This window comes from Saimiri boliviensis, chromosome 2 (genome assembly GCF_048565385.1).
Source record: "Saimiri boliviensis isolate mSaiBol1 chromosome 2, mSaiBol1.pri, whole genome shotgun sequence".
In the NCBI taxonomy this organism is placed as follows: Eukaryota; Metazoa; Chordata; class Mammalia; order Primates; family Cebidae; genus Saimiri; species Saimiri boliviensis.
Genome location: NC_133450.1, coordinates 45,095,800 through 45,113,642, shown reverse-complemented (window position 1 = coordinate 45,113,642; position 17,843 = coordinate 45,095,800). Strand labels below are relative to the sequence as shown.

At 43.0% G+C, this 17,843-nt stretch overlaps 1 protein-coding gene and 2 non-coding genes across 11 annotated transcripts in view; all 3 read left to right on the top strand.

The window, feature by feature from the left end:
• The window catches only part of CHD8 (chromodomain helicase DNA binding protein 8), a 71,351-nt gene extending 53,508 nt beyond the window's left edge, over nucleotides 1–17,843 (top strand). For 6 of the 9 annotated variants that reach the window (XM_010335085.3, XM_010335081.3, XM_010335082.3 and 3 more), the window contains 17 exons: nucleotides 155–351; nucleotides 926–1,125; nucleotides 1,206–1,386; nucleotides 1,471–1,560; nucleotides 1,832–1,935; nucleotides 3,868–3,997; nucleotides 6,531–6,606; nucleotides 7,081–7,135; nucleotides 7,314–7,521; nucleotides 8,255–8,463; nucleotides 8,548–9,267; nucleotides 9,493–9,641; nucleotides 9,917–10,219; nucleotides 10,784–10,897; nucleotides 11,089–11,268; nucleotides 11,665–11,781; nucleotides 16,864–17,843. In XM_010335085.3, the coding sequence (XP_010333387.2) occupies nucleotides 155–351; nucleotides 926–1,125; nucleotides 1,206–1,386; nucleotides 1,471–1,560; nucleotides 1,832–1,935; nucleotides 3,868–3,997; nucleotides 6,531–6,606; nucleotides 7,081–7,135; nucleotides 7,314–7,521; nucleotides 8,255–8,463; nucleotides 8,548–9,267; nucleotides 9,493–9,641; nucleotides 9,917–10,219; nucleotides 10,784–10,897; nucleotides 11,089–11,268; nucleotides 11,665–11,781; nucleotides 16,864–17,427 (3,597 nt within the window). In that variant the 3' untranslated portion in view covers nucleotides 17,428–17,843. The remainder of the gene's footprint in view (nucleotides 1–154; nucleotides 352–925; nucleotides 1,126–1,205; nucleotides 1,387–1,470; nucleotides 1,561–1,831; nucleotides 1,936–3,867; nucleotides 3,998–6,530; nucleotides 6,607–7,080; nucleotides 7,136–7,313; nucleotides 7,522–8,254; nucleotides 8,464–8,547; nucleotides 9,268–9,492; nucleotides 9,642–9,916; nucleotides 10,220–10,783; nucleotides 10,898–11,088; nucleotides 11,269–11,664; nucleotides 11,782–16,863) is intronic. The other 3 variants (XM_003924352.3, XM_003924353.3, XM_010335084.3) reach the window with 2 other exon arrangements.
• LOC120364157 (small nucleolar RNA U6-53/MBII-28) lies at nucleotides 4,425–4,534 on the top strand. The gene has a single exon (XR_005579500.1). It is a non-coding gene; the product is annotated as a small nucleolar RNA U6-53/MBII-28 (small nucleolar RNA).
• On the top strand, nucleotides 10,480–10,583 carry LOC120364158 (small nucleolar RNA U6-53/MBII-28). Its single transcript, XR_005579501.1, has one exon. It is a non-coding gene; the product is annotated as a small nucleolar RNA U6-53/MBII-28 (small nucleolar RNA).

Below are 17,843 nucleotides of genomic sequence, written 5' to 3'. Positions count from 1 at the left end.
TTTTACTTTCTGTAGATTATATTACATGTCATTTAAAAAATCTCTGGGTATCTACACATGTTACATCCAAGGCCATTGTAATCCATAATTGTCTTATTCTTTTCCCATGAACAAATCAGGAAGAGAATTACTTCTCCTTCTGTTCTCTTCATAGAATAATTTGGTAATTGACACACCTAGAGTACGAAAACAGACACGCCACTTCAGCACTCTGAAAGATGATGATCTGGTGGAATTCTCTGATTTGGAAAGTGAGGACGACGAGCGGCCACGCTCCCGCAGACATGACCGTCATCATGCCTATGGGCGCACTGACTGCTTTCGGGTGGAAAAGCATCTCCTGGTATATGGGTAAGAGCCCAACTTGCCATGAGAGGTAGTGCATAGTGCATCTCCATCCTGATAGATACTCTTTGCCTTTTAAACTGGGAGCTATGATCAAAGAAGAGATAATGTGAAACAATATTTGCCTTGGAGGGAGTTTGTTCTGTTTATTCTGTTGCTGTGTTTTTTTTTTTTTTTTTTGAGACGGACTTTTGCTCTTGTTACCCAGGCTGGAGTGCAATGGCGCGATCTCGGCTCACCGCAACCTCTGCCTCCTGGGTTCAGGCAATTCTCCTGCCTCAGCCTCCTGAGTAGCTGGGATTACAGGCACGCGCCACCACGCCCAGCTAATTTTTTTGTATTTTTAGTAGAGACGGGGTTTCACCATGTTGACCAGGATGGTCTCGATCTCTTGACCTCGTGATCCACCCGCCTCGGCCTCCCAAAGTGCTGAGATTACAGGCTTGAGCCACCGCGCCCGGCCTGTTGCTGTGTTTTTTAAGACCTCTGTTTCACACATTTCCAGAGACGTGATTCTGAGGGACAAGAGACCATCATTTCCCAGAAAAATGTTAATATAATTTCCTTTTCTGTTTTTTAGTTGGGGACGATGGCGAGATATTTTATCTCATGGACGCTTCAAACGACGTATGACTGAACGAGATGTGGAGACAATTTGCCGGGCTATTCTCGTGTACTGTCTTCTACATTACCGTGGGGATGAAAATATTAAAGGCTTTATCTGGGACTTGATTAGCCCAGCTGAAAATGGCAAGACAAAAGAATTGCAGAATCATTCAGGTTATTATCAACTCTTTCCTTTATGTTTCTCTATAGGTTATCTAATCCTTTTCAGGTCCAAGGGTTTTTCTCAATCCAAGTCTTTGATGTCTCCCCTTTCCCAGGTCTATCTATCCCTGTGCCTCGTGGACGCAAGGGAAAAAAAGTAAAGTCACAAAGTACTTTTGATATCCATAAGGCAGATTGGATCCGGAAATATAATCCTGACACTCTGTTCCAAGATGAAAGTTATAAGAAGCACTTGAAACATCAGTGTAACAAGTAAGGATAGAATTTAGCAACGACATTTTCCACCTCAAACTTTCTACACTGTTGCTGAGCCAGCTCTTCCTCTGTCCCTTCTAGGGTACTGTTGCGGGTACGAATGCTATACTACCTGAGGCAGGAGGTTATTGGAGACCAAGCAGAGAAGGTGTTAGGGGGTGCCATTGCCAGGTAAAGTTCTGCTATGTTTTTTTGATTTATGCCCTGCCTTATTTGAGGAAATATGAGTTTGCTTATTTCATTTTATGCTATCTTTGGGATATCTAATTTAAATCTATATATCAGGCATTTAATTCTATCCTTGACACTAACAGAAGGAAATAGGGTAGATGCATGAGTATTTAAATTGATGGATACAGGAAGATACCTATAATAACCTTTGCAAGGATTCTCACTTTAATTTCCTGCATTTGTATGCTAAATCTGCCTTTTATACCTTCAGTGAGATTGACATATGGTTCCCAGTAGTGGATCAGCTGGAGGTTCCAACAACATGGTGGGACAGTGAGGCTGACAAGTCATTGCTAATTGGAGTCTTTAAACATGGTATGTACCTTTTCCTATTCTATTCCTTTTCTACTGAAGATTTGTGTTCACAGATGGAACATTTAGCAAAATGCTCATGAGAAATAACTGAGTTACCTGATTGATCTTCAGTAAATTTGAGTAGGAAAGTAGTTCTTAAATATCCAGAGCAGTTAGTTCCTATAAATAGATGTTCAAGAAGGACCAGCTGGATATGTAAATCTCAACGTAGGGAGCCTCCCATCTGTTCTCTAATCACTGTTCCACAAATCAGGGCAGGTAATATACCCCCACTATTGTTAATAATAACCACACTTAATTTGTATGGCTTTCCTCTTGGTCCAGGCTAGCATAACAATTGCAGCAGATCATCTTGCTGCAGTTGTATTTCTGGGCGGGTAGGCAGAGGGAAGGCTTAATAATGCCATCTCAGAGGCGAAGCAGCATCTGCAAGGTGGACTCTTCCTCGATGTTATACTCTGAAAGAGTGCGGCCATCCTCCAACCGTCTGCCCACAAATATCAGATGCTGTTGGTCAGGTGGGATGCCCTCCTTGTCTTAGATCTTGGCTTTGACATTTTCATTGGTGTCACTGGGCTGGCCCTCAAGGGTGATAGTTTTGCCTGTGAGGGTCTTTGTAGAGATCTGCATCTCTGTGTCAGCTTCGGCCACCTCACTGAAGAGAAAGCTGAAAAATCTATTTGCGTAAATGTCCTGTTTGCCTAAATGTTTAGCATTCACTCTCCTGTAGGTATGAGCAGCAGTGTTTGAGTGAAATAAAGCGTATAAGAAGGGAGAGTGACTAGCCAAAACAAAAAATGCAGTGAGGGGTAGGAATATTTCCTTATTCTTTTTGCCATTTTGCCAAATAAACAAGTCCCAGGCACGAAAAAGCAGTGAGCGTTAACTTTTAGCGAAATGACTTCGTGAATTAGAATGTCTTTTTTTTTTTTTTTTAAAGAATGTCTTTTTTAAAAAAGAATATTTTTATTTTCTATAAAATAAAAGTAGCCGGGCACGGTGGCTCAAGCCTGTAATCCCAGCACTTTGGGAGGCCGAGGCGGGTGGATCACGAGGTCAGGAGATCGAGACCATCCTGGTCAACATGGTGAAACCCCATCTCTACTAAAAATACAAAACATTAGCTGGGCATGGTGGCGCGTGCCTGTAATCCCAGCTACTCAGGAGGCTGAGGCAGGAGAATTGCCTGAACCCAGGAGGCGGAGGTTGCGGTGAGCCGAGATCACGCCATTGCACTCCAGCCTGGGTAACAAGAGCGAAACTCCGTCTCAAAAAAAAAAAAAAAAAAAAAAAAAAAGTAATGGCACTTAAACTACATCTTTTTTGAGACTTTTAATGGGATAAATAAAACTGCAGGCAACGCGTGGTGGCTCACACCTGGAATCCCAACAGTTTGGGAGACTAAGACTATCAATCACTACTTAAAAACTTCCTGGCCAGGTACCGTGGCTCACACCTGTAATCCCAGCACTTTGGGAGGATGAGGCAGGAGAATGGCGAGGTCAGGAGTTTGAGACCAGCCTGACTAACATGGAGAAACCCCATCTCTACTAAAAAAATACAAAAAAAAAAAAAAAAAATTAGCTGGGCATGGTGATGCATGCCTATAATCCCAGCTACTCGGGAGGCTGAGGCAGGAGAATTGCTTGAACCCAGGAGGTGGAGGTTGCAGTGAGCCAAGAGCTTGTCATTGCACTCCAGCCTGGGCAACAAGAGCGAAACTCCGTCTCCAAAAAAAAAAAAAAAACCTCTCCATGACCCTAAATTGCTATAAAAATATTAAATATAATTAACCCCTCCAAAATAATAATAACCCAGTAATTGTCCACGGTAACATTGCAACTATGTTTTGCATTATAAGCAATATAGAAAGTAAACATAAAGGCAAAACAAATCTCTCATTTTCTTCAGCTATGACCCTTTTTCTTCTAGGCTATGAGAAATATAATACTATGAGGGCAGACCCAGCCTTATGTTTCCTAGAAAAGGCTGGCCGACCAGATGACAAAGCAATTGCAGCAGAACACCGAGTGTTGGATAACTTCTCTGACATAGTAGAAGGGTAAGCATTAGTATTTATTCTTTTAAAGCTCTAACTTGTGCTGTGAGATAACATAACTCTAGCCTTGACTCAACGCAATGGGATTCTTAATTGTAATTATACTCATAAGTGATAAATCCTTAGCAAAAAATTGGACCAGCAGAAAGGACTCCGTAACTGCCTAAACCACATGTTGCCATAAGATACAACTGAGGGTGAAAATGAATGTTAACTTGCAAATGGCTTACTTGATGTTCTGTTTGATTTGGTTTACAATACTCTTATGTACAGCTACAGTAGTGAAGAGGATAACTGGTCTCTTGAAAGATAACAGCCAGCAGCTCTCATATGTTGCTTCTGTGGTAGAGCCTTAGGCACTTTCAGCCCTGGTTTATCATCTCCCAATGGTACCTTGTACATAAAGGCATTCATTTTGCCTGAATACATGTCCCAATGATGAGTTGCCATGCTAATACTGAGCCACCAGGTAGGGCAGTGTTGCCCTAGTTTGGGTGCCAGTGAGTTTAACAAAACTTCTCACATGAATACCTGAGGGGCATGTGAAATAGTTGGCTTAATTAATGAATGCCTACCCATTCCATTATGACTGACAGATTTCTCTTTAATGATCACACACCCTCAGTTTGCCTAGTGTAGGACCCTCAAAGGAAATTGGGTTATTTATTCATTGCAAATCCATTATTATGCCACCTGTCTGCTCAAAAGAACAAAGTAATAAAAACAAAAAAGCATAAACTATTAAAATGAAATAATAAGTAAATAGTTGGGGAGGAGGAAGAGTTACATAATAAAGGCTGTCAAGAAAAAGGAACTGTGTTGATCAAAGTGTTTCAAATTCAAGCAGTTACGAATGGTACATTGTCAATTTCTTGTAATTATTTTTATTCCATTGGACGCTATACCAGACTGACCCAAAGTTTAGCACCTGGCCTGCCATTCCTGTGAACATGAAATTAAAGACTAGGCCAGGCACTGTGGCTCATTCCTGTAATCCCAGCACTTTAGGAGGCCAAGGTGGGTGGATCACTTGAGCCCAGGAGTTTTTGGGAGGCCAAGGTGGGTGGATCACTTGAGCCTAGGGGTTTGAGACCAACTTGAGCAATGTGGCGAAACCCCATCTCTACTAAAAATACAAAAAATTAGCCTGGTGTGGTGGCAGGCACCTGTAGGTCCCACCTACTCATGAGGCTGAGGCAGGAGAATTGCTTGAACCCGGGAGGCACAGGTTGCAGTAAGCCAAGATTGTGCTACTGCAATCCAGCCTGGGCGACAGAGCGAGAGTTCGTCCCAAAAAAAAAAAAAAAAAGAAAAGAAAAGAAAAAAAAAACATATAAAAATACATACATATGTATATATATATGGCTGGGCATGGTGGTTCACACCTGTAATCCCAGCACTTTGGGAGGACGAGGCAGGCAGATCATGAGGTCAGGAGTTTGAGACCAGCCTGGCCAATATGGTGAAACCCCATCTCTACTAAAAATATTTTTAAAAAGTAGCCGGGAATTGTGGTGCATGCCTCTAATACCAGCTACTCAGGAGGCTGAGGTTGGAGAATTGCTTGAACCTGGAAGGCGGAGGTTTCAGTGAGCCAAGGTCGAGACACTGCACTCCAGCCTGGGTGATGGAGCAAGACTCCGTCTCAAAAAATAAAAATAGGTTGGGCGTGGTGGCTCACGCCTATAATCCAAGCACTTTGGAGGCCAAGGCGGGCGGATCACCTGAGGTCGGGAGTTCAAGACCAGCCTGACTAACATGGTGAAACCCCATCTTAAAAAAAATAAATAGCCGGGCGCGGTGGCTCAAGCCTGTAATCCCAGCACTTTGGGAGGCCGAGGCGGGTGGATCACAAGGTCAAGAGATCGAGACCATCCTGGTCAACATGGTGAAACCCCGTCTCTACTAAAAATACAAAAAATTAGCTGGGCATGGCGGTGCGTGCCTGTAATCCCAGCTACTCAGGAGGCTGAGGCAGGAGAATTGCCTGAACCCAGGAGGTGGAGGTTGCGGTGAGCTGAGATCATGCCATTGCACTCCAGGCTGGGTAACAAGAGCGAAACTCCTCCTCAAAAAAAAAAAAAAAAATAAATAAATAAATAAATAAAAATAAAATAAAAAATAAAAACTAGGCCAGGCACTGTGGCTCACACCTGGAATCCCAGCACTTTGGGAGGCCATAGTGGGTGGATCACTTGAGCCCAGAAGTTTGAGATCAGCGTGGGCAACATAGCAAAACCCCACTTCTACAAAAAATATAAAAGTTAGCTGGGTGTGGTGGCGCACACCTGTAGTCCCAGCTACTCAGGACGCTGAGGGAGGAGGATCACTTGAGTCCAGGAGGTTGAGGCTGTGGTGAGCCACGATAGGGCCATGACACTCCAGCCTGGGTGACAGAGAGAGACCCTGTCCCAGAAATAATAGTAACAAAGACTATTTCATGCCAGATATGTGTGTGGCTAGATTGTCATCCTAGGTCCTCTTAGTGATAGAAGATATGTTATTAACACTTTCTTGTGCCTCTGGATAATTTTAGGGTTGACTTTGATAAAGATTGTGAAGATCCTGAATATAAACCACTCCAGGGTCCCCCAAAGGACCAAGATGATGAGGTAAGGAATTCTCATTTGAGTCTCACTTTTCTCTCTTCTTAAATGGTTTTAAGTCTTCTCCCATTCTCTGAATCTTGAAGTATATTGGTTAATTTGTAATACAAATGGAAAATGAATTATACCATTTGAGTATATAAAGTATTAATGGAAAGGATTGAATTGCAGCTTGGGGAGATCAGGGATGACTTTGTGGAGGAGGTGGCACCCTAGCTGGACATTGAAAGATATTATTTGACTAATAAATTCCTGAGTTGCATTATTTTCAAGTCATTAATAAGAACTGACCTTTCAGGTTCTACTCTCTTGTTCTTTTAGTTGGTTGTTTCCCAGTTTTTGTGAGGGCTCCTTTCTTTCGAAATTTTTCTTGATCCCTTGGTGCTGTAGAAGGACACGTATAAGAAAGTGATTTCAGAGTGCCAACTTCCCCCCCTTTCCCTCCCCGCTCCATCCTATGGGGTGGATCTCCTTCTCTAGGGTGATCCCTTGATGATGATGGATGAGGAGATCTCAGTGATTGATGGAGATGAAGGTAAACTTCTAGGTCAACTAGTATAATTCTGTGTGGGGTGGTGGGTTGGGGAATTATTCACTGAATTCTGTCCTGTCTTGGGATTTCTAAGTGCTTTGCCTTTGGGTGGGTTTAAATACTAGTATTATCTCTACTACCCTTGCTATACTTCCTATTCATTCCACTTTGTTTTTCACAGCCCAGGTGACCCAACAGCCAGGGCATTTATTCTGGCCCCCAGGCTCTGCCCTAACAGCTAGGCTTCGGCGCCTTGTAACAGCATATCAGCGCAGCTACAAGAGAGAACAGATGAAGATAGAGGCTGCAGAACGTGGGGACCGGCGAAGGCGGCGTTGTGAAGCAGCCTTCAAGCTGAAAGAAATTGCACGGCGGGAGAAACAACAACGGTAAATCATAGCTGGGAACCTGTGCTGATCTGTGTCTGTAATTACGGTCCCTATGCTGAAAGCCATCTCAGGAAGGATTTATTTGGAATTCTCTGCAGAGGAACCATCTTTTCTACCTTGGTGGTTAAACCTGTAGAAATTAAAACCTCACTTGTGTGCAATAATCATTAACTCTCAAGCAGGTCTCCTGTGTAGACATTCTCATTTATGTTTTTGCCTGTGTCATTTTCCCCCTTAGCTCTGTAATTCTTCCTCATTACAGAGAACCTCTCACTACCTCTTCTCGGCCTTTCGTTTTTTTTTTTTTTTTTTTTTTTTTTTTTTTTTTTGAGACGGAGTTCCGCTCTTGTTACCCAGGCTGGAGTGCAATGGCGCGATCTCGGCTCACCGCAACCTCCGCCTCCTGGGTTCAAGCAATTCTCCCGCCTCAGCCTCCTGAGTAGCTGGGATTACAGGCATGTGCCACCATGCCCAGCTAATTTTTTGTATTTTTAGTAGAGACGGGGTTTCACCATGTTGACCAGGATGGTCTCGATCTCTCGACCTCGTGATCCACCCGCCTCGGCCTCCCAAAGTGCTGGGATTACAGGCTTGAGCCACCGCGCCCGGCCTCGTTTTTTTTTTTTGCCTCTACTTTAAGTTTTTGTGTTTTCAGATGTTCTAAAACATATTAAAATGTAACCAGTTTTCTCGTGTTCTTCTGATTATTGTTGCCCTACTTTTCCTTTTGTAGATGGACAAGGCGTGAACAAACTGATTTTTATCGAGTGGTATCTACCTTTGGTGTGGAATATGACCCTGACACCATGCAGTTCCATTGGGATCGCTTCCGCACTTTTGCTCGACTAGACAAAAAAACAGATGAAAGCCTTACCAAGTACTTCCATGGCTTTGTGGCCATGTGCCGCCAAGTATGCCGCCTTCCCCCAGCAGCTGGAGATGGTAAGCAAGATTGCAGAGTGGCTGGGGATGCATGCCAAAAGGACCAACTCTGTTAATTTCTTCTTCTATTCCTGTCTCTTGCAGAACCCCCAGACCCTAATCTGTTCATTGAGCCCATCACTGAGGAGAGAGCCTCACGGACTCTCTACCGAATCGAATTGCTTCGGCGCTTAAGGGAACAAGTTTTATGCCACCCCCTTTTGGAAGATCGGCTGGCATTGTGTCAGCCTCCAGGTCCTGAATTGCCCAAATGGTGGGAGCCTGTTCGGCATGATGGGGAGCTTCTACGAGGGGCAGCCCGCCATGGGGTGAGCCAAACAGACTGCAACATCATGCAGGACCCAGACTTCTCTTTTCTGGCTGCCCGTATGAATTATATGCAGAACCATCAAGCAGGAGCACCAGCTCCATCCTTGTCACGCTGCTCTACTCCACTGCTGCACCAGCAGTATACCTCACGCACTGCCTCACCATTGCCCCTGCGCCCAGATGCTGCTGTTGAAAAGTCACCTGAGGAGACAGCTGCCCAGGTCCCCAGTCTGGAGAGTCTGACTTTAAAGCTAGAGCATGAGGTGGTGGCCAGGAGCCGACCAACCCCACAAGACTATGAGATGCGAATAGCCCCTTCTGATACTACCCCTCTGGTTTCCCGGAGTGTTCCACCAGTCAAGCTGGAGGATGAGGATGATTCAGACTCTGAGCTGGACTTGAGCAAGCTGTCACCATCATCCTCTTCTTCTTCATCCTCATCCAGCTCCAGCTCCAGCACTGATGAGAGTGAGGACGAGAAGGAAGAGAAGCTAAGTGAGTGCATGTGACAGGCTCTTGGCCCTGTTTCCTATTTCTCCCGTCTCTTCTCTTTCCCTTTTCTAAATGCATCCTCTTGAGAGAGATCTGGATTTTGATTTGATAAAATGTCAAAAGAGACCTGTTATTCTTTGGGCCTTTATTCAAAGCTCATATGATACCATTACCATATGACATTATTCTTCCATCTTTTCTCACACATTCTATGGGATCTCTTACCAGCTGACCAGTCCCACTCAAAACTCTATGATGAAGAGAGTCTCCTGTCCCTCACTATGTCCCAAGATGGATTCCCAAATGAAGACGGAGAACAAATGACCCCTGAGCTTCTGCTACTGCAGGAAAGACAAAGAGCCTCTGAGTGGCCAAAGGTAAGAAACAGCCTCATCTCTGGACATGTAGAGTCCAGAAATACAGTGTAACATTATATACAGGGAACAAGGAACATATGGTTTTGGTTTTTTTAAATTGTGTTTATTGCTGCATGTTTTTTCAGGAAACTTCCCAGTCGACTTAGGAATCTTAATAGTATTACCTTTCTCCTTTCTGCCTTATGATTTTTACCCATCCTGGTAGTGATGGCACTATTGAGTATCACAGGATCACACAGACCCTAAAAATGGTATTTATTTCTTTCCCCATTCAGGATCGTGTCCTGATAAACCGTATTGACCTCGTCTGCCAGGCTGTACTCTCAGGGAAGTGGCCTTCTAGCCGTAGGAGCCAGGAAATGATAACAGGAGGAATTTTGGGGCCAGGCAACCACTTGCTAGACAGTCCCTCATTGACTCCTGGAGAATATGGTGACTCTCCAGTCCCCACACCACGAAGTAGTAGTGCAGCTTCCATGGCAGAGGAGGAAGCATCTGCAGTCACCACAGCAGCAGCCCAGTTCACCAAACTTCGCCGAGGCATGGATGAAAAGGAGTTTACAGTTCAAATCAAAGATGTATGTTTGGCATTTGGGCATTGGGTAGTGGGGAAGGAGGCTGTAATCTTGCTGTAACTAATTTTACTAATAGGTTACTAAACTCATTTGGTTAGCTAATTTTAAAAATGAGTAAACTTTTATTAGAGCTTACAAAGATCCATTTAGGAAGAGTCATTTTTCCTGGTTTTCCTTATTGAACGCTATTGACTATTAATTCTATTAATAATCAAAAAAGAGAAGTTTCTTAAATTAGTATGCATAGGAATAGGAAGATTTTGCCCCTGTGATGAGTTGTCATGCTAATACAGAGACACCAGTTAGGGAGTTTTACCCTACATTAGGTGTTGTTGAAATAAACTCTTTTTTGTAAATCCTGAGGGGCACTAGGTAAAGAAGTGAAATCTTTCTAAGGAAAAATTGTATATGTTTTCTTGTATTTCTAATTTTACCCTTTAGTCAGATGGCCTTCTCGCTATCATTGGGCAAGAGGATGACCCATAGCCTGCATCCCTCAAAGTTTAATCTTTACTTTTAAAAAACATGTACCATATGATGTCTTGGGCGGGTGGGTTGTCTTCCTAGGAGGAAGGATTGAAGTTAACATTCCAGAAGCACAAGTTGATGGCGAATGGGGTAATGGGAGATGGACATCCACTGTTTCATAAGAAGAAGGGGAACAGAAAGAAGCTAGTAGAGGTGAGTGGTAAAGAAAATTTTTAATGTGATAATTAAATTGTCTTTTTATTCCTAATAATTGATGAAGGCATTTGGGATTGAGGGGATGAAAGATACTAGAGCTATTTCGTGACTACCATTGGCTCTGCTCCCCCTTCCTTCCTCCCTCAAAGAAGAGTATGTGCTTATGGGGGTGGATTCTGGGTTTGCAGCTGGAGGTGGAGTGCATGGAAGAGCCTAATCACCTTGATGTGGACCTGGAGACCCGGATCCCTGTCATCAATAAGGTGGATGGTACTTTGCTGGTGGGTGAGGATGCCCCTCGCCGGGCTGAACTGGAGATGTGGTTACAGGGTCATCCAGAGTTTGCTGTCGATCCCCGATTTTTAGCGGTGAGTGGCAGTCCCATCCAGCAAGATTTAAAGTCATTCCATTGGTACTTAAGCTGCATGAGAAAGAGAAAGCATGACATATTATATCATTGTTTCTGTATCTGCAAAATAAGGGTAATAATTAATAATGCCCAGTCTTCCAACCTCACAGTTGTGATGCCCAAAATAAAATAATGTTGAAGTACTTAAACTAAGTGCTAGGCAAATGTTTACTATTGAACTATTATGTAAACCACTTAATATTTTATGAAGAGATCCCAATTAATGGCAGTTTTCCACAAGGATTAATCCTTTATGCAACAAGCATTTATTATCAAACAAAAGACACTAGTACTAATAATTACTCCAGAGAAGATTTCCTCTAGGATAACTGATTTTTTTTTTTTTCTATTACAGTATATGGAAGATCGCAGAAAACAGAAGTGGCAAAGATGTAAAAAAAATAATAAGGCAGAATTGAACTGTTTGGGAATAGAACCAGTACAAACAGCTAACTCTAGGAATGGGAAAAAGGTGAGAAACTGAAGCATTACCACTCTGTTCCCATACTAGATGTGACATTTCAAGGCTTTCAGTGATGATTGTGACTAATGTTATTTATCTTTTTTCCTATGTATGTTACTGTGAAGAATTATCTTCAGTTCATCTATAAGGAAACCAGAGTTTTTGTTTTTGTTTTTGTTTTTTTGAGATGGAGTCTCACTGTGTTACCCAATGCAGTGGTACAATCTCGACTCACTGCAATCTCCGCCCTCCCAGGTTCAAGTGATTCTCTTGTGTCAGCCTCCCAAGTAGCAAGGATAACAGGTGCCTGCCACTGCACCCAGCATTTTTAGTGGAGACAGGGTGTTACCATCTTGGCCAGGCTGCTCTTGAACTCCTCACCTTGTGATCCACCCACCTTGGGCTCCCAAAGTGCTGGGATTACAAGAGGCATAAACCATCACACCTAGCCCAGAGTATTTTTATCAGTATTTTTGCAGTCCTGTGCTATCGTCGTCTCTAGAAGAGCATAAAATACTAAAAACCCACTTTAGTACTTTATGCATATGAAAATATAAGAATTAGTAAGATGTGTTAGAACATTAAGGGCTAACTCTGTTCTGTTGAATAACTAAGGGATTTTGGACAAATCATTTAATCTTTTCAGTTTTTATTTCCTGAAAATTATGGGTTTTAAAGCAATTTCTTAAGTTTTCTGTTTTTCTTTTTTTGAGACATGGTCTCATTCTGTCACCAAGGCTGGAGTGCAGTGGCACGATCTCAGCTCACTGCAACTTCTGCCTCCCCTGGTTCAAGCCATTCTCCTGCCCAGCCTCTCAAGTAGCTGGGATTGCAGCGTGTGCCACCAGGCTGGGCTAATTTTTTGTATTTTTGTTAGGGACGAGGTTTCACCTAATGTTGGTCAGGCTGCTCTGGAACCCCTGGCCTCAGGTGATCCACCCACCTTGATCTCCCAAAATGATGGGATTACAGGCGTGAGCCACTGCACCCAGCCTTTAGTTTTCAAATTCTGTATATTTCAGAAGTGTTTGGAGAGGTCTACTAAGGAAAATAGTCATGAGATTTCTCAATATATAAAAAGTTGAAAATCACTAATAATATGTCAGTAATGGAAAAAGCAGAGGAAACTATGTTTTATAATTCATAATAATAAATTTGGCCATTAAGTTATTCTATATTTTCAAATTTACTTACACTTTTATGATGGTTGATAGGACATTTGGTGGATTAAGTAACCATAATTTCTTGTTTCCAGCAAATTATAACTGCAGAAGTTTCTATTGGCTATACTTACCTTACTTTCTGCAATAGTTATTTTCTTACTATTCTGCAATATGTATTTTTTTAATTTTTTTTTGAGACAGAGTCTTGCTCTGTTGCCCAGGCTGGAGTGCAGTGGCACAATCTCAGCTCACTGCAACCTCTGCATCCCCAGTTCAAGTGATTCTCCTGCTTCAGCCTCCCGAGTAGCTGGGACCTCCAGTGCATTCTACCATGCCTGGCTAATTTTTGTTTTGTGTTTTTGGTGGGTTTTTTCTGAGATGGAGTTTCACTCTTGTTGTACAGGATGGAGTGCAGTGGCATGATACCGGCTCATTGCAACCTCCGCCTCCCAGATTCAAGTGATTCTCCTGCCTCAGCCTCCCGAGTAGCTCGTTTTACAGGTGTGTGCCACCACGCCTGGCTAATTTTGCATTATTAGTAGAGACAGGGTTTCTCCATGTTAGTCAGGCTGGTCTCAAACTCCCGACCTCAGGTGATCCGCCAGCCTCAGCCTCCCAAAGTGCTGGGATTACAGGGGTGAGCCACTGCGCCCAGCTGAATTTTTGTATTTTTATTAGAAACAAGGTTTTGCCGCCGGGCGCTGTGGCTCACGCCTATAATCCCACCACTTTGGGAGGCCGAGGCGGGTGGATCACGAGGTCAACAGATCGAGACCATCCTGGTCAACATGGTGAAAAGCTGTCTCTACTAAAAATACAAAAAATTAGCTGGGCATGGTGGCGCATGCCTGTAGTCCCAGCTACTTAGGAGGCTGAGGCAGGAGAATTGCCTGAACCCAGGAGGTGGAGGTTGCGGTGAGCCGAGATCACGCCATTGCAATCCAGCCTGAGTAACAACAGCGAAACTCCGTCTCAAAAAATTAACTAATTAATTAATTAATTAAAAAATAATAATAAATCAGGTTAAAAAAAAACAAAAGAAGGTTTTGCCATGTTGGCCAGACTGGTCTCAAACTCCCAACCTTAGGTGATCCACCTGCCCCAGCCTCCCAAAGTACTGGGCTTATAGGCATGAGCCACCATGCCCAGCCAATAGTTATATTTTTAAAGCATACATAAATCATTGTTCAGTAGAGTCATTTAAAATGGATTAGCACTTGTGTGTACTTGACTTACCTAATCATTCCTTCATTTAATCTTCCATAGAAATCTTTGTATATATATAGTCATCCCTTGGTATCTGTGAGAGATTGGTTCCAAGACCCCTGCAGATACCAAAGTCCATGGATGCTCGAGTCCTTTATATATAAAATGGTGTAAGGCTAGATGCTGTGGCTCTTACCTGTAATCCCAGCACTTTGCAAGGCTGAGGCAAGAGGATCACTTGTGCCTAGGAGCTCAAGACCAGCCTGGGCAACACAGTGGGACCTTAGATCTACAAAAAATAAAAAATAAAAAAAATTAGCTGGGCATGGTGGTGCATTCCTGTAGTCTCAGTTATGAGGAAGCTTGAGCCCAGAGGCTGAGGCTGCAGTGAGTTGTGATCATGCACTCCAGCCTGGGCAATGGAATCTGAGACCCTGTCTCAAAGAAACAACAAAAAAACAAAATCATGTAGTATTTCCATGTAACTTACACACCTCCTTTGATATACTTTAATCTCTTGATTACTTACAATACCAAATATAAGGCTGGTTATGGTGGCTCATGCTTGTAATCCCAGCGCTTTGGGAGTGAACCACCGGCTGAGGCAGGTGGTTCACGAGGTCAGGAGTCTGAGACCAGCCTGGCCAACATGGTGAAACCCTGTTTCTACCAAAAATACAAAAAATTAGCTGGGTGTAATGGCAGACATCTATAATCCCAGCTACTTGGAAGGCTGAGGCAGGAGAATTGTTTGAACCAAGTAGACGGAGGTTGCAGTGAGCCAAGATCACACCATTGTACTCCAGCCTGGACAACAGGGCGAGACTCTGTGTCAAAAAAAAACAAAAAAACAAAAACAAAAAAAAAACCCAAAAACCTAATGCAATATAAATGCTATGCAAATAGTTATTATACTGTATTGTTCTAAATTTTGTATTATTTTTTATTGTTGTATTGTTATTTTTTAGTTTTTTTGTTTTCAAATATTTTCAATCCACAGATGGTTGAATCCATGGATATGGAAGGCTGTGTGCATACATGTATTTATGTGTCTATATAACCACATGGAATATCTTTTAACAAAATTAATTTTTTTCTCCCAATCAATGCATATTTGCAAAATAACAAAATTTTAAAGTAAATTATGCATTTAACAAATTTGAAACACATAATACATGTAGCTTTACGAGGCTTATTTTTATATTGATGGAAGGGTTACTATGGAAGAATGTGTCTGTTTTCCCCGTTATCCTCAAGGAGAACAAGAGTGCAATAAACAGAATGGTTGATATGGGAAAGGCCGGTGGCTAGAAGGCTAATGCCATCTCTGTCTTGAATTTAACATTGCAGAGCAGCCTACTAGAAGGGCATTTCCTTCACTTTTACTTATTTTTATCCCAAGTATTTCTGCTACTCCCTATAGTCAATTGAAACTCTTGAGAAATATCAGAAAATCACAGAAAAATCCTAATATGACTAGTACAGAATTCTTTTTTCTTTTTCATTTTTTCTTTTTTTTTTTGAGATAGAATCTCCCACTGTCACCAAGAATGGAGTGCAGTGGCATGATCTCAGCTCACTGCAGCCTCTGCCTCCTGGGTTCAAGCGATTCTCCTGCCTCAGCTGCCTGAGTAACTGGGATTGCAGGCTTGTACCATCACACCCAGCTCTTTTTTTGTTTGAGATGAAGTTTCGCTCTTGTTGCCCAGGCTGGAGTACAATGGCATGATCTTAGCTCACTGCGACCTCTGCCTCCTGGGTTCAAGCAATTCTCTGGCCTCAGCCTCTTGAGTAACTGGGATTACAGGCATGTGCCACCATGCCTGGCTAATTTTTTGTATCTTTAGTAGAGACAGGGTTTCTCCATGTTGGTCAGGCTGGTCTCGAACTCCTGACCTCAAGTGATCTACCTGCCTCAGCCTTCCAAAGTGCTGGGATTACAGGCATAAGCCACTGCGCCCAGTCCAGATTCTTAACATAGAATCGGTAGTGAATCTAGCACTACATTATTCCTGGGACCCACAGGAATAACTTCTAGCTTCAATGAACGTAATCAGAATTTTTTAGTCAGAACATCTAGAGAGGCCATTAAAAATTCAGATACATGTTTTTTATCAATGTGGAACAAAAATTATTTTATTAAATTTGTTGAGGAGTTTCTGTTGTTATTGTTGTTGTTTGTTGTTGTTTTTTTTTGGTGCTCTAGACATCTAGAAGTCTTTTTCTGACCTGTCTTGAATTTACCCTGCTTTGATGTGATAATAGAGGATATTATTATAAATGTCAATATAGTTGTGCTGCACTTCACATAATAAGAAAAAGTGAACAACCTGACATCAGTAGATACTTCAGTGAATTTTTTATGTGCATTTACTAATTCATTCATTGTCTTACCCAGACCCCTTCATAACAAAGGTAAGCGTTTGTAAAATGATTGACTTCAGTGAAGATAACAATGTACTCAAGCAAAAACTAGCTCATATGAGTTTCAGTACCAAATCATTGATCTTAACTTCAATATCAGAATGTTTCAACCAGCTAAACCCAGCATTTTCTCCTTCTCATTACCACCAATCAAGCCTAGGATGGCTGTACTTGTTTTGCCTGTTCTAAGGTGCATTCAGTAAAAAAGCATTTTAAGCTAGGGCTCTGTTGGCTTTGGTTTCTTTTCCTTTTTCCCCTTTCTTTCTTTTTATTATCTTATTCTATTCCCTCCTTCCAGGGTCATCACACTGAAACGGTGTTCAACCGGGTTTTGCCCGGGCCTATTCCACCAGAGAGCAGCAAGAAGCGGGCCCGTAGAATGCGACCAGACCTTTCTAAGATGATGGCCCTCATGCAGGGTGGAAGCACTGGGTCTCTATCTCTGCATAACACGTTCCAACACAGCAGTAGTGGCCTACAGTCTGTGTCATCTTTGGGTCACAGCAGTGCCACTTCTGCATCTTTGCCTTTTATGCCATTTGTGATGGGTGGTGCAGCATCATCCCCTCATGTAGACTCCAGCACCATGCTTCATCACCACCACCACCACCCCCACCCCCACCATCACCACCATCACCATCCAGGCCTGAGAGCCCCTGGCTACCCCTCTTCACCAGCGACTACCGCCTCTGGTACTACCTTGCGGTTGCCATCACTGCAACCTGAGGAGGATGACGATGAGGATGAAGAAGATGATGACGATTTATCTCAGGGCTATGATAGCTCAGAAAGGGACTTCTCACTCATTGATGATCCTATGATGCCAGCCAACTCAGACTCCAGTGAAGATGCTGATGACTGAAGCCCCAGCATGGACCCCATTGCTTGGGCGGCTGCTGTATTTTCATTTACTCTGGCCCTTGGACTATGGAAACGTGGGAGGGGCAGGGGAGATGTGAGGAAGTCCAGGACTCCAGGAGGTGAAAAGGAAAAAAAAAAGTACCTGATTGCTCCCACTTACGAGAGGATTGGGTGGGCAGGGGAACTCCTAAAATAATACATGACCACTTCCTCATTTCTGGGGAAGGAAAGGAGACTAGAGCAGCTGTTGCGCTCACCCCTCCCTAGTCACCTCCATTAACCACAGACTATGTAGCGCTGGCCCTAGCCTCTGGCAGAGCCTGTTCCTGGCCGAACTGTGGATACAGCTGGAGGGTCAGGAACTGTTACCTTCCTTCCCCTTGGCATTAATAAATTTAAGTTAATCCTTTTCCACTC